At 37.3% G+C, this 15,872-nt stretch overlaps 1 protein-coding gene across 5 annotated transcripts in view; it reads right to left on the bottom strand.

Moving 5' to 3' along the window:
- LOC131352443 (protein mono-ADP-ribosyltransferase PARP6) overlaps positions 1-13,173 on the bottom strand; it is a 33,937-nt gene extending 20,764 nt beyond the window's left edge. For 3 of the 5 annotated variants that reach the window (XM_058388597.1, XM_058388596.1, XM_058388594.1), the window contains exons 1-8: positions 12,803-13,172; positions 11,179-11,315; positions 7,775-7,852; positions 6,794-6,888; positions 3,045-3,105; positions 2,841-2,931; positions 1,481-1,547; positions 173-322 (exon numbers count right to left, since the gene is read on the bottom strand). In XM_058388597.1, the coding sequence (XP_058244580.1) occupies positions 173-322; positions 1,481-1,547; positions 2,841-2,931; positions 3,045-3,105; positions 6,794-6,888; positions 7,775-7,852; positions 11,179-11,193 (557 nt within the window). In that variant the 5' untranslated portion in view covers positions 11,194-11,315; positions 12,803-13,172. Of the gene's footprint in view, positions 1-172; positions 323-1,480; positions 1,548-2,840; positions 2,932-3,044; positions 3,106-6,793; positions 6,889-7,774; positions 7,853-11,178; positions 11,316-12,585; positions 12,725-12,802 lie in introns of those variants that run through there. The other 2 variants (XR_009204506.1, XM_058388595.1) reach the window with 2 other exon arrangements.
- Between the last annotated feature and the right edge of the window lie 2,699 nt (positions 13,174-15,872).

Below are 15,872 nucleotides of genomic sequence, written 5' to 3' on the forward strand. Positions count from 1 at the left end.
TAGCTCTCAGTGCCGGTCCCAAGCCCGGATTAAATGGGACGGTCGCATCAGGAAGGGCATCCGGTGTAAAACCTGTGCCAAGTTGAAACCTGCGGACCAAGTGATCCACTGTGGTGACCCCGAACTCAGCATCAGAATGAACATATAGACAAAATAAAGGAAGTTTAAATACTTAGGGATGGGGGAGAAGATGCTGAGGCCTGCACGGAACTTCTTTATAGTCCCTCCAGCTTTAAACCAGCTGTGCCTCTTCTCCTGCTGAACTTTCAGGAACTCATTACTCAGGTGTTTCCATTGCTGAGAGATGAAGGTGCTCAGAATCCTGAAGTTAAAAAGAAAATACTTTTTAAGAGTTATTACATAACTGCACAATTTTCGCTTTCTTGATTAATTAAATATCAATTCCTTTTATTCTAAATATTAGTGTTCCTAACAAAAATTGCTGTAGATAGTTTAGAGTTTAACAATTTTGCATGAGCAAGTTCTAAAAGTACTTTTTTTGTTTTTTGCTGGAAGGAGTCTCCAGTTTCATTACCAGAGGTAAAGCTGTAACTTTCACTTTTCCAACACAAGCTAAATCACAGACTTTCCACAAAAATTAACAAATTAAATAAATGTAACTGTATATAAAAGCATATATGTAATAAATAAAAATTGCACTGTAAAAATAAACCTATAGAAAGTAATAATTTATACTGAGTGTGTGTTCTATTTATTCTTATTCTAGTGGGTATTGTTATTATATTCTTATTCTTATTATAGTGGGTAGATCCATTATTATTATTATTATTATTATTTTTATTATTATTATTATTATTATTATTATTATTATTATTATTATTATTTATTTATTTATTTATTTATTTATTTATTTACAATTTCTGGCTTTTATATGGTCATTGAATGATTTGCATGGGTTGTATTGACCACCCAATTCTTTCTTAAAGCGTGCAATCTCTGACAAATTTGTTATTATAGAAAAACAATCAGCTCTGGAGTAAGAGTCCAGATTTTCCCATCAGACCATGCAGCAGTGAGTATTATTATTCTTTACTTAATTATAGAGTAAATGCTGTGAAATGGATTGGTTTGTAGAATGTTAGAATAGGAAGAAATGTAAACTGGACTGGACTGGACTGAAGGAAAGCAGCCCACATTTTCAAGCAAATTTAATTGAAGCACTTGGGGCATCTCAGAGAGCAGAAATGGGTTTGATATCACCATTTACTTTGACTTTGTGTGGGGAAAAAAGTTTTTGGAGGAACTTTTCTATTAATATTGTGCCTCTAGAGGCAAAAAAACCCCAAAAATATGTATAAAAATCTACAAAGTCCCGAGTGTCTACTTTCATATAAGCTTCATAATAAACACCAATGTGTATTGAGACATGACCAAGACATTCAATGCTGAATATAGACACAACGAAAACAGAAGCAAACTCAATTCATGGCCTCTAGACTCAAATACAGACAGGTCTTACTTCTTCAGCTGAAGTCCGAGACTGAATCCATCTTTATTAGAAGGTTGAAATACTTCAACTGAGGGCTCTGTAACAGATGAAGTGATAAACACTGTAATGAACCAAACACACAGTGTATAAACACATACTGTACATCCATCTCTATGGCAGTTGATTAACCTACATTTACATCATGAATCTCAACATCTCATGGATTTCCTGAACAACAATGTGTTCTGACCGTAACCTTCCAATGATGGGATATGCAGAGAAAGAATTTCACTGTGCAGTAATATAAACGGGATAAATAATGGAGCAGTGGTAGTTCAAGTGGTTACGGCTCTGGGTTGTTGCCTGGAGATCGGGGTTCAAGCCTCAGCACCACCAAGCTGCCACCGTTGAGCTCTTGAGCAAGGCCCCCAACCCACCCTGCTCCAAGGGTGCTGTATCATAGCTGACCCTGTGCTCTGACCCCAACCCCAAGGATGGAATATGAGAAGAAAGAATTTCACTGTGCTGTAATGTATATGTGACAGCCTAAAGGCTGTTTAATTAATCAAGCCATAAGGCATGTTTTAACAGCTATTATTTCCAGTAACATGACAGGTTTATTATGGAGTGAAGCAGTGATGACCATGGCAGTAATAAACCCTGTCAATCATAGGGACACTGACCAACCACATGAGTCTGGGAGCTCACGTATGCAGAAGATGGTAGATAGCGATTTTCAACCTGAGCTGAGTGTTCAGCTTCTGTAAGAAGTAGCATAAGAAGCAGTTTGAAAATGTCTAACTGACGTATCTGACCTTTTCAATCAACATAAACAAAGAAATAATTTTATAGCCGCAAGTCTGATATAAAATGAGTCAGGACTGAGTCAGTGTGTTTTAGGAGAGTGTTTCCCTTTTGTTGGATAACCTTATACAGAATTTTACTGGTTAAAGCCCCAATTTTAGAAGCTTATGAACAAGCACTTGAGGTCAGAGCGCAGGGTCAGCCATGATACAGCGCCCCTGGAGCAAGGGAGGGATAGGGCCTTGCTCAACACTGGCAGCTTGGTGGTGCTGAGACTTGAACCCCGATCTTCCAATCAACAAACCAGAGCCTTAACCACTTAAGAGAAAAACAGTAACTACAAATTCTTAAAGTCCTGAGTGTCTACTTTCATATGAGCTTCATATTAACCACCAGTGTGGAGTGGAACATGACAAAGACATTCAGTGCTGAACATAGACAGAAGCTGGGGGTTTGTACCAAATGATTCTTGCTTGCATGATCTCACACCTATTGAGCATCTCATACACTTCAAACGCAGACAAATTCATGCCGCTCTGAAGACAAACCAACAGCAGCAGTCGTCCTATCCTGTGGAGTATCTTACCAGGTCCATCCAAGTACTGCGAGAGGGAGAAGCGGAGGCGGAGGATGATGGGCTCCGTTCGAATGACCTTCCATGCTGTCGCAACTTCCTCCTACAAGCCATATATATATATATACAACAGAATAAAAAAATAAAATATATATACAACAGAATAAAAAAAATTACAAATTTGAATGCTGCAAAAATCACAGAAGAATTACGCACATCCAGGAAGCTGATGTTGATATGAAGGTCGATGTCCACGTCATCGATTGTGCCATATTCTCTGTTCGGTGGAGAAAAAGAATTATGGGACAGAAATGTTATTTTATCATGAGTGTCTGTGAGTGTTATTTAATTTTGATTGGATCTTACAGTCTTAAAAAAGGTTCCTTGGGGTTCTGTATAGAAACACTGGGATTCTGGACTGGATTCTGGGATACAAATGGTTCTGTGTAGAAACCTTGGAGAGAATTAATGCTTTAATATTAAAAATTCTGTAATTCAGAGAATGTCTGAGGTGAAATCAGTGCTGTCGCTTTTTATCTCTATGTAGAGAAGGATGCAGGGTGTTATGTTTATGAAGGACATGTTTTAGATGTTTAAAGATCAAATAATTGATTCAATTTGTGAATTCAAACTCAGATTGCCATGTATGAGGGTCGAAGGCGGATGCAGACACAGAGGTGGGTGTTTATTAAGAAACCACTAAACTGTGACACAGAAACGAAGCGAAATAAACATTAAGGTTGTGGCAAAGACATGGTGAAACAAAAGGGGCTTAAATAAGCTGACTAATGACTAAAATAAATAAACACAAAAAAGGAGAGAATAATCCTGACACATTAGGGCAACAACCAATGAAAGGACGTGAATTGGAACTAAACAAATATGGCAACATAAACAAAAACACAACAGAAATGGATTTCTAAATACATGTGCCCTCTGGTGGTCTGGCAGGGAAGTGCACCGAATATTCGAGACAGAAAATGGGAGAAATGTTTAAATAAGAGGGAGGAGTTTCACTGTTATCAATATTATAGACAATTATTTTATAATGCAATTGAACTAGATGTATACTGTTTGAATTTGCTGTATTTTCTGGTCTAAATTTGTATATAATAATAATAATAATAGTAATAATAATAATAATAATAATTATTATTATTATTATTGTTGTTGTTGTTGTTGTTGTTGTTATTATTATGATCAATAATTATTATCAATAATAATAATAATAATAATAATTATTATTATTATTATTATTATTATCATTGTCATTATTATTATTATCATCATTGTCATTATTATTATTATTATTATTATTATTATTATTTTTATTATTATTATAAAGAATCCCTAAATGATTCTGAAAATCACATTCTTACTTGGAATCATTAAGTTTTTTTAAATGAACCCTTCAAAATGGTTGTATTTAAAGAACCATGTAAGGGTTTCGTATAAAATCCACCTTTATTCTGATTGCCATAAGGGACATTTATATAGTTGAAAGAATCTTTTTCCCCTACAAAGAACTAAAAGACATTCAAAGGAGGTTACACGTTCTACATAGAACTATACACTGACCAGGCATAACATAATGACCAATGTCTAATATTGCGTTCGTCCCCCTTTTGTTGGACCCATCATGCACTTTGTATTCTGACACCTTTCTATCAGAACCAGCATTCTTCAGCAATTTGAGCAACAGTAGCTTGTCTGCTGGATCGGATCACACGGGCCACCCTTCACTCCCCACGTGCCTTCAATGAGACTTGACCGCCCATGACCCTGTCACTGACTCACTGCTGTTCCTTCCTTGGACTACTTTTGATAGATACTGACCACTGCAGCCCGGGAACACCCCACAAGAGCTGCAGTCTTGGAGATGCTCTGATCCAGTGGTCTAGCCATCACAATGTGGCCCTTTGTCAAACTCGCTCAAATCCTTACACTTGTCCATTTTTCCTGCTTCTAACACATTAACACTGAGGACAAAATGTTCACTTGCTGCCTAATATATCCCACCCACTAACAGGTGCCATGATGAGATCATGAGTCTTATTCACTTCACCTGTTAGTGCTCATAATGTTATGCCTGACCAGTGTAAGTACCAACAAAGGACTGTTTAAAAGCCATTAATTTTGAGAGTGTATGAAGAACCATTTTAGGTTCTATACAGAACCATTCTTTTAAGATTATCCTAGGTATTATTTATAAACGCTGGGATTTGAGAATTCTTCATAATCCTTCTTCAAGCCAAGCATGAAGTAAAATCTGACTTACGCCTGTTAACTGCAATATTTGTCATTTTTGTCATGAGGTTTAGTTTTCTGATTATGTAATGAGATGCATGTCTTATAATAACTAGATGCTTATCTCATAATGACAAGAGATTTTTAATTATAATGAGACGCTTTTCTTGTGACTACGAGGCATTTTCCCGTAATAACAAGACGCTTTTCTTGTTGTAATCAAATGCTTTTCTTTCAATAACAAGATGCTTTTCTTAGGAGAACAAGATGTTCTCTATTAATAAGACGATGATTTTATCAAGTAATAACAAGATGTTTTCTCCTAATAACAAGATGTTTTTATTTCTTGTTGCATCAATATGCTTTTCTCATAATTAGACTCTTTTCTCATAATAACAAGAAACATTTGACAATTTGAAGTTTTTTAGAAACAACTTGATGTTTTCTCATAAAATTTAATTCAGTTCAATTCAATTTTATTTGTTTAGAGCTTTTAACATTGCTTCACGTCAGCTTTACAGAACATAAGAAATACAATAAGTTCAAGATTAATATTAGACTTGTATTAAAATTTATTTGTATTTATCCCACATGAGTGAGCCTGAGGCAACTGTGGTGAGGAAAAACTCCCTTATCTACCAGAGAGTGTGATTATAAATGATTATAAACACCGGAGAGTGTGATTATAAATGATTATAAACACCAGAGAGTGTGATAATAAATGATTATAAACACCAGAGAGTGTGATAATAAATGATTATAAACACCGGAGAGTGTGATTATAAATGATTATAAACACCAGAGAGTGTGATAATAAATGATTATAAACACCAGAGAGTGTGATTATAAATGATTATAAACACCGGAGAGTGTGATTATAAATGATTATAAACACCGGAGAGTGTGAATATAAATGATTATAAACACCGGAGAGTGTGATTATAAATGATTATAAACACCGGAGAGTGTGATTATAAATGATTATAAACACCGGAGAGTGTGATTATAAATGATTATAAACACCGGAGAGTGTGATTATAAATGATTATAAACACCGGAGAGTGTGATTATAAATGATTATAAACACCGGAGAGTGTGAATATAAATGATTATAAACACCGGAGAGTGTGATTATAAATGATTATAAACACAAGAGAGTGTGATTATAAATGATTATAAACACAAGAGAGTGTGATTATAAATGATTATAAACACCAGAGGGTTTGATTATAAATGATTATAAACACCGGAGAGTGTTATTATAAATGATTATAAACACCGGAGAGTGTGATTATAAATGATTATAAACACCAGAGGGTTTGATTATGAATGATTATAAACCCCGGAGAGTGTGATTATAAATGATTATAAACACCAGAGAGTGTGATTATAAATTATTATAAACACCGGAGAGTGTTATTATAAATGATTATAAACACCGGAGAGTGTTGTTACAGCAATTAATAAAATGAAGAGATGTTCATGGAGACGTTTTTTCCTTGCATAGCATCACTGTGCTTCCATATCATTAAATCCATATAACATATAAATGTGTTTATATTATGTTATGTATTTACACACAGTGAGTTTCTAGCCTACTTATTAATTCGTCACTAATAACCTGCTGATCCACTATAACTGGCTATGAAATTATACATTAAATGAAATAACATCTATGACAATTTGTTGCCATTTGGTTGCTCAAGGACTCACAGTACCTGACCGATATGGCACTGTCCGTGTAAATGTCTTTCACAGCCTCAATGTCAGCATCCAGTTGGGGATGGCGATACAGATCAGCCGCACAGCTCCCCTGGGGGATTAGTAAAAAAATTAAAAACATATTCATTTTAATTTTTTGACCAGATCACTGTTCTTCATCACTGAGTATTCCAGATATCTCCACATGCAGGCTTGAAATCATTCACAAAGTTCCCTGAATATTATTTAGTTGTAAGGTATTTTAATAATAATACACACTATCTAAATGTAATATATGTAATTAAAGTGGTGGTTAAGGCTCTGGATTGTTGATCGGGGTTCAAGCTCCAGAACCACCAAGCTCCACTGTTGGGCAATTAACCCTTCCTGCTCCAGGGGTGCTGCCCCTGTGCTCTGACCCCAACTTCCTCACCTGGGATACTGTATATGAAGAAAAGTATTTCACTGTGCTGTAATGTATGTGTGGTGATAATAAAGGCTGCTTGTCCTCAGTTCTTCTTCTTCTTCTTCATCTTCCTTTATTGTACTAAATTAATTTAAAGATAATCTGTTGCTAAAACAGAACGCTCACTGGTTTTATAAATATCTTATTTACACTTATTCTGAGTATATAGTGCTTCTACTTTCAGTCATATCCATTAAACACCCTACAATTTTACAGCAGGATGGGTCATTTTAATTCATATCTTCTCCACCATTCCTTTATTGATTTGTTTATCCTCAGTGGTTTCCTATTTCTACAGTAAGTCTTGTGTTTTATTATCTGATTTGGATCCTGGTGTATATTTGAATTATAGATTTTTCATGTCATTTTATCCTCCCTGCCCGTATATCGACTGTAAGTAACAAAAAGCCGTTAAAGTCAAGCGCACACATGTAACACAGCATGACATCTCACAAACATTTCATCAGGTTAAACTGTAAAGATGATGTGTAACCATTCTCTCTTTCCCTTGCTTCAGGTGATTGCTGTTTACCTGAATTCCATAGAGGAACTGCTCGGGCTCGTTCTCTCCATCTGATTCCTCATCCGTCCAACACTGGCCCTTGATGTCCTGCATGAAATACGTTCAGTTATTTCCAGGATACGTTTCAAACGGTCTTTATAACCAACTTTAGCACTTTGAAGAAGCTCTTAACTGTTGAAGTGAAAGTAAGAAAAGACAACAAGCTTTAACAACTAAGCTGTAAAACTGTAAAAGCTACACAATACAGCCAAATGTTTATGGACACCTGACCATCACACCCATATCTGGTTCTTCCCCAAATTGTTAGAAGCACACAGAACTCCCTTCTCAGAAGCTAAGAGGTCAGGCATGACAATGCATCTTTGCACAAAGCACACTCCTTAAAGACACAATGTACCAAGTTTGGATTGGAAGAACTCGAGTGGAACGTTGACTGAACCCCAGACATTCTCACCTGATCTCACTAATGCTCTTGAGGCTGAATGAACACAAATCCCTAAAGCCATACTCCAACATCTAATGGAAAGACTTTCCAGAAGAGTTTTGATAAGAGAAAATGGGATTAAATCTGGAATTGGATGATCAGTGAGCACATGAATGTTATGATCAGGTGTCCACAAACTTTTGGCTATATACAGAGTAGCCAAAATATTCAATCTTGTGTTTATGAGATGAAAAAAAATGCTGTTGTCTGGCTGGGGATTTCACTTTCGCTTTTCACTTTAAGACAATTTCACTTTACAAGAACTAAGAGGCCAGAAACCTGGTCCAGCATGGCAATACATCTGGGCACAAGCACACTCCATAAAGACACGATACATCAAGTTTTGAACCCCAGACCTCCTCATCTGACATCAGTACCTGACCTCATTAATGCTCTTGAGGCTGAATGAACACAATATCCCTACAGTCATGCTCGCACATCTAATGGAAAGCCTTTCCAGAAGAGTTTTGTTAAGAGAAAATAGGAATAAATCTGGATTTGGCTATTCAATGAGCACATGGATGTAATGATCAGGTGTCCACAAACTTTTGGCTATATAATGAGTAATCAAAATATTCAATCTTGTGATAATGCACAAAGCACACATAAAGACACAATGCATCAAGTTTTGAACCCCAGACCTCCTCACCTGACATCAGTACCTAATGCTTTGGAGGCTGAATGAGCACAAATCCCCACAGGTATGTTAGAACATCTAATAGAAACCTTTCCAGAAGAGTTTTGATGAGATAAAAGGAGATTAAATCTGAAATTGGATGATCAAAAAGCACTTGAATGTTATAATAAGGTGTCCACAAACTTTTGGCTATATCCAGAGTAATCTTGTGTTTATGAGTTGAAAAGATGCTGTTGTCTGGTTGAAAATTACAGTTTCCATTCACAGGAACTAAGAGGCCTAAAACCTGGTCCAGCATGACAGTGCATCTGTGCACAAAGCACGCTCCATAAAGACATGATGTACTAAGTTTGGTGTAGAAGAACTCGAGTGGAACATCGACTGAACCCCAGACCTCCTCACCTGACACCAGTACCTAATGCTCTTGAGGCTGAATGAGCACAAATCCCCACAGCTATGTTAGAACATATAATACAAAGCCTTTATGATCAATAAGCACACAGATCAAGGTGTCCACAAACTTTTGGCTAATGCATGCCTCATATCTGAAAAGGAAAATGAATTAATACAATCGCATATTTGGGATTATATAAAGCTCAACAGAACACGCCCTTCCATGTCAGCTTCCTCTCATCGTTCCACTTGGATGGATCATCTGTCAGTGTCTCATAAGCCAGTAAAGTGATAAGCCCCAATACAGACTTTGTGCCAGAGATACACACATACCTGTGTGTGTAGGTCAAGTCAAATCAGTAATAAGGCTGCTAATGAGCTGAGAAGCTAAATGACAGCAGAGAAATCAGATTCTGTATACACAAACCCACACTCAAGGATAAAGATGCTGTATCAGTTGCGGTGGATTGTGCGGCAGTTTATTGCTTATTATTTCCTGTGTATCTGCTGCTTTCAGGTCATCCTGCAACTCTTTTCGAGTAACTGTTAGCGTCCTTCTTACCTTCCTTAGCATTAGAGAGTGTGTTGTGAAATCTTGTCTTATCAAGACTGGGATGTTTAAGGTCTTTGCTAAAGTGTGGCTATGTAGTTTGTCCTGCCAATGTCTATTTGGCCAGGATTTATTACATAGAATTTATAAAATTCGGTTCATTTTTATGTATTCCGTGTACATACACATACTGAGCACTTTATTAGGAACGCTATGCTAAATCTAGGCCTCTCAAAACTGCGCATAGATTCCAGACTATATCAGAAATATTCCTTTGAGTCCATGTGGATATGATTGCATCACACAGTTCCTGCAGATTTTTCAGGTTCTGCAAATCCCAAAATTTGGCCCAATGGATTCAGATCTGGTGACTGAGAAGGGATATTGAACTCATCGTCATGTTCATGAAACCATGTTGATTTGCTGCTTATCATCCTGGAAGTAGTCAGTATAAAATGAGTAAATTGTGACCATGAAGGGATGCAGGTGGTTGGCAACAATACTCAAAAAGTCTGTGGCATTCAAGCAATACATGATTGGTATTAACGGACCAAAGTGGGCCAAGAAACCCCATACCTCCACCTGCTTGGAAATTCTGACCATACACCATCTGTGTGCTTTAGCAGAATTCGATACCAGGCTAGGTTTCTCTAGTCTTCACCTGTATGCCTGTGTCCACTGCTCTCTCAAGTACAATGCTACTTGGCTGATGGACAGGATCCTGTTGTAGCCCATCTGCCTCAGTATTCACCATGTTGTGCATTCTGAGATGCTTTTCAGCTTACCATGGTTGTACAGAGTGGTTATCTGAGTTACTATAGCCTTTCTGTCAGCTCGTACCAGTCTGACCATTCTCCTTTGACCTCTCTCATCTCTCCTCAAGGCACCTTCGTCTGCAGATTTATCGCTCACTGGATGTTTTTTTCTTTATTGCACCATTCTCTCGAAACTGTTGTGCATGAAAATCCTAAGAGATCAGAGGATATACTTAACCCAACAATCAGTGAAATCACATTTTTTCCCATTCTGATGGTTGATGTGAAGCTCCTGGCCCATACCACATTAGCTGATTAGATAATTGTTTAAATGATTAGGTTCCTAATAAACTCTTCAGTGAGTGTATGTACTATAGTGCTAAGGCACGGCTAGGATTTGATCTCTTCATGATCTCCTGACGGACAATAGAGCAACCACGGAGGAACCCAGAGATTTAGAGGTTAATATGCCCTGGTCAGCTTCTCCCATCGTTCACCTTGGATAAATCATCCATCATTGTCAATTTGACAGCAAGGAACTTTGTTTACACATGACCCCGAGCAACACCGAGCTTATTAAAGATGCAGTTTTACCATTGAATCAGTCATTTAGAGATGAAGCTCTGACAGGTTTGGGCTGTTCCCGTCCATTTCACATCAAACACCCCGAAGGCACCGAACAGACCGCTTAGCTCAGACGGAAGCCCTGGCGCTTCTGTACGGAGGCGAAACTGTGGAGAAAGAAACATTGTAAAGCAAAGAAACCTAAAAATAGCGACAAATGACACCTCATTATTCTAGAGGAAAATGTTTCCAGCTCGAATTGCAGCACCAGCTTGAAACAAATCATGACAGCTCTCGTTTCCCGATCAACATTTCGGCGATGATCTCATTTTTCTCTGTACTGCTTAATCACACCACTTTATAATCACTCGCTATCTCTGTCTTTGCTTAATCATCGACTCTGCACCTTGCCATGTATCTTAGCAACAGCCGTTTCTGGCTTGTGTAACTGTTTCATGAATCATGGGAGAGTGTGTGGGTGAGAGGCTGTGTGTGTGTGTGTGTGTGTGTGTGGGCATGTGTGTGTGTGTGTGTGTTTGTGTGTGTGTGTGTGCGTGCGTTCTAAATTAGTTTTATGGAATAGTTCCATATTTTATCTAAATTTATTTATTCCTAAATTAGGTTTATTGATTAGAACTAAAATTTAAAAAAAAATAATACTAACTTTATTTATAGAGCAAAAAAAATAAAGTAATAATAATGAATTGAATAGTTGACAAAATAATGAGCATAAAATAATTTAAAAACTAAATTTTAGAAAATTAAAAAAAAAAAAACACCTGGCTGAATATAACCTATGTGAATTTGTATATTACCTAAAAGCTAGACTAAAATTATATTTAAAAATATTTTTCAATAATAAAAGTATAAAGATTTCTAATATTTATTACATTTTTTATTTGAATATTTATTACGATTGTTTATTATTTGATTATTATTGTGGTTATGTATCAGTTATGGATTATCAGCTTAATATTATTATTAAATATTATTTTTGATGCATTCCAATGAATCATTTATTGCACTGTATTACTGTGACATTTATATTAGTCTTGTGCGATGAAATATTTGACACGTTTATAAAAATCTGTGATTTATATCACTGACAAAGCAAAAGCGTCTGTTAGTTTCTTCATTTGATTGATGCTTTAATCCTCATGCCAGACTTTTGTCAGCTGAATATTAAGCTGTCAGCACAATCCTTAATACATTTAAATAAAAAATACAAAGATATCTATGAGTTTTGATGAGGTTTAAATGAAAGTTATTAGTCAAAACATGTTATCTATCATCTATCTTCTCTCTCTTCATCCTTATTGATTCGTCCATCCTGTAGTTTTCTGTAGTTTGAGTCTCCAGAAAAGAAGCATCTAGAACAATTTATGAATTTATCCATGGATTTGAAGCTCTAACACAGATCATAAGTCAAATGCATACCCAGTGTTAGGATTTGTCTAAGCATATTTGCATATTTTCCTTCCCTTCATCTAACGTCCTTCTGCCTCCTCCTTGTCCTTGACACACCGTCAACTCTCCTCACAGACCTCTGACAGGTTTGCATCACATACCGATACATATAGCAGCATCAGGGATGCTGGCAAGGCCGCCCCTCCCCCATCATTCTCTCCTCCTCTTTTATCCCTGTATCTCTTACCTTCACGAATTAAGATGGAGGGACAAGCTCTTTGCAGTCCCTCTCCGTCAATGGACTTTCCTCCAGTGATGCCTACTTCTCCTCCTCCTCCTCCTCCTCCTTCTCTTCCTCCTCCTCCTCCTCCTCCTCCTCCTCTGTTCTCCTGGTTCACAACGATGCTTTCAGAACAAGATCCTGAAATGTCTGAGCAAAATGAAAAAATGAGGAAGTAATCTCATGCTGTTTGATGGTGATCCTCGAGTACTGCTCCAAATGTGTGTGTATATGTGTGTGTGCGCGCGTGTGTGTGCGTGTGTGTTTATCTGTTGCAGATCTCAGCTCCCAGTGCTGCCTTATTCTTTGCCTGACAACACGGAGCAGGCTGAGCATGCGCAGCAGGAGCCAGTCCCCATGATCATGTGATCTACAGCTGACCGGCTTTGCAGGCTGAGGGAAAAAAATCTCTCTCTCTCTCTCTCTCTCTCTCTGTCTTTCTGCTTGTCTTTCTTTCTCTCTGTGTCTTTCTCCCCCCCCTCTCTCTCTGTCTTTCTGCTTGTCTTTCTTTCTCTCTGCCCCCCCCCCTCTCTCTCTATATATATATATATATATATATATATATGTCTGTCTGTCTTTCTGTCTCTCTCTCTCCCTCTGTCTGTCTGTCTGTCTCTCTCTCTCTCTCTGTCTGTTTCAATGAATCACATTCAATTCCCAATGTATTTCTTGAGATCCCTTTTTTCCCCAACAATTAGACATTTATTTATGCAACTGACATTTTGTTTAGGCTTCATCTAATTAAATATGCATAAATTTGCATATATAATGAAAAACCCAAAATCTAGTCTTTGGATGAATTAGAAATGGTAATGAAAACATTGTTTCACAGAGACTTCAAAAAACAGCTTACTGGAATATTGTTTTGTTGTATAATCAAGGAAATACCGAATGCTGTCATACAAATAACTGTTGTGTGTCATATTTTAACATTCTAGTTATGGACAGAAATAAACATTTTAAAAAATGACTTATAAGGGAAATGACATGCATGTCCTGATGAGATTATATAAGCATACAGTATATAGAGACACCAGATAATGCAGTGTTCTGAGTGGATGAAAAGAGTAATATAAACACATACTGTATGTGTTAAGTCTATCACAACATGTTTATCATTGCCTTGTAACAAACATGCTACAGATGCATTCGTTGATTTATTCATCTTCAATAAGCAGTTTATACTGGTATATTGGATGACAGTCCATTTCAGGTCAATATACACATACACACACATACACCGGTGAGGCATAACATTATGAGCAGTGAGAGGTGAAGTGAATAACACTGATGATCTCCTCATCATGGCACCTGTTAGTGGGTGGGATATATTAGGCAGCAAGTGAACATTTTGTCCTCAAAGTTGATGTTAGAAGCAGGAAAAATTGACAAGTGTAAGGATTTGAGCGAGTTTGACAAGGGCAGAATTGTGATGACTAGACCAATGGATCAGAGCATCTCCAAAACTGCAGCTCTTGTGGGGTGTTCCCGGTCTGCAGTGGTCAGTATCTATCAAAAGTGGTCCAACAGTGGTGAACTAATAGAAAGGTGTCAGAATACAGTGCATGATGGGTCAGGGCTGTTTTGGCAGCCAAAAGGGGACCAACACAATATTAGGCAGGTGGTCATAATGTTATGCCTGGTCGGTGTATTCACCCACTCATTTACACATTTAACAGGCAATTTTGAATGCACCTACTGACACATTCCTGGAGAAAACCAGAGAACCGAGAGGAAGCACTAATTTATGCTGCAAAAACACGCAAAATTCCAGTACTAACCCTTGCTCACTACAGGGTTTAATACATAGAAAAATAATCTAATGGGTGTCTAATGCTGTGTCCAGAATAACATACTACCAACTTTGCACTCTACTGTCTAGTGTATTAATTAACACAATTTTTAATTAACCAGAAGTATAAGTGGCTGCCCATTCGATGGCAAATGGCAATGATAGATAGATAGATAGATAGATAGATAGATAGATAGATAGATAGATAGATAGATAGATAGATAGATAGATAGATAGATACTTTATTTATCCATTCATCCATTTTCTATACCCGCTTTATTCCTAATTAGGGTCACAGGGGATCTGCTGAAGCCTCTCCTAGCACACATTGGGCGAAAGGCAGGGGTACACCCTGGACAGGTCACCAGTCCATTACATATAGACAGACAACCACACTCACTCACTTTATTTATCCCAATGGGAAATTTACAACATACATACATAAACGTACATAACATGACGCTGCTAGCTTTAGCATGGAAAGGATGCATTTTTTATTAAAGGTTGTAAATGAATCACACAACGTAGGCTACTATACAAGATATTTTAAGACACCTTGTCCACCAGAATGTCGTCGGCCATCTTGGAAATCTAGCATCGGTGCCTGATAGCCCCAGCACTCTACCACTATGTCAGCAAAGCTGCAAGTGTTGAGTGCATGAAGTGTCCATGACGTGCATGAAGTGTCCATGATGTGCATGAAGTGTCCATGACGTGCATGAAGTGTCCATCGGTCAAGGTCATGAAGTGAACATTCCACACTTTTTGGTTGTGCGTCATACACTTGAAGTGCACTTCTTCTTCTTCTGGAGTTGAACATCGCATGCCTATATAATACAGATAGCTTTTTAAAAATTAGTGTAGATGCATTTGAGCCTTTTTAAATATTAGATAAAAAAGGCTAGTCTTCAAGGTTTTAGGTAAGTCAGGAGATTTATGTGGAATATAACTGCAACATAATGTATATAGCCACGGCACTGCAGGATCACCTTATCTTAACTTTATTAAATAAACTGAAGATCTCAAACACATGAATTTCTTTATATTGACATTATGATGTAAGAGCTAACAGGATGAGCTAATCTAACCCAAACAGTTAGCATTGGGTTTCCATTTGCAAAGGACACGCAGTGGGATTGACTTTTCGATTATAATGCAGACTGACAGGCAGGGGTTTGCTCTGATAGTGTGCGCTGATTGGATTGCAGTGACAGTGAGAAGGCTCAGGTGAGAAGCACATAAGGT

Source organism: Hemibagrus wyckioides, linkage group LG04 (assembly GCF_019097595.1).
Source record: "Hemibagrus wyckioides isolate EC202008001 linkage group LG04, SWU_Hwy_1.0, whole genome shotgun sequence".
NCBI lineage: Eukaryota > Metazoa > Chordata > Actinopteri > Siluriformes > Bagridae > Hemibagrus > Hemibagrus wyckioides.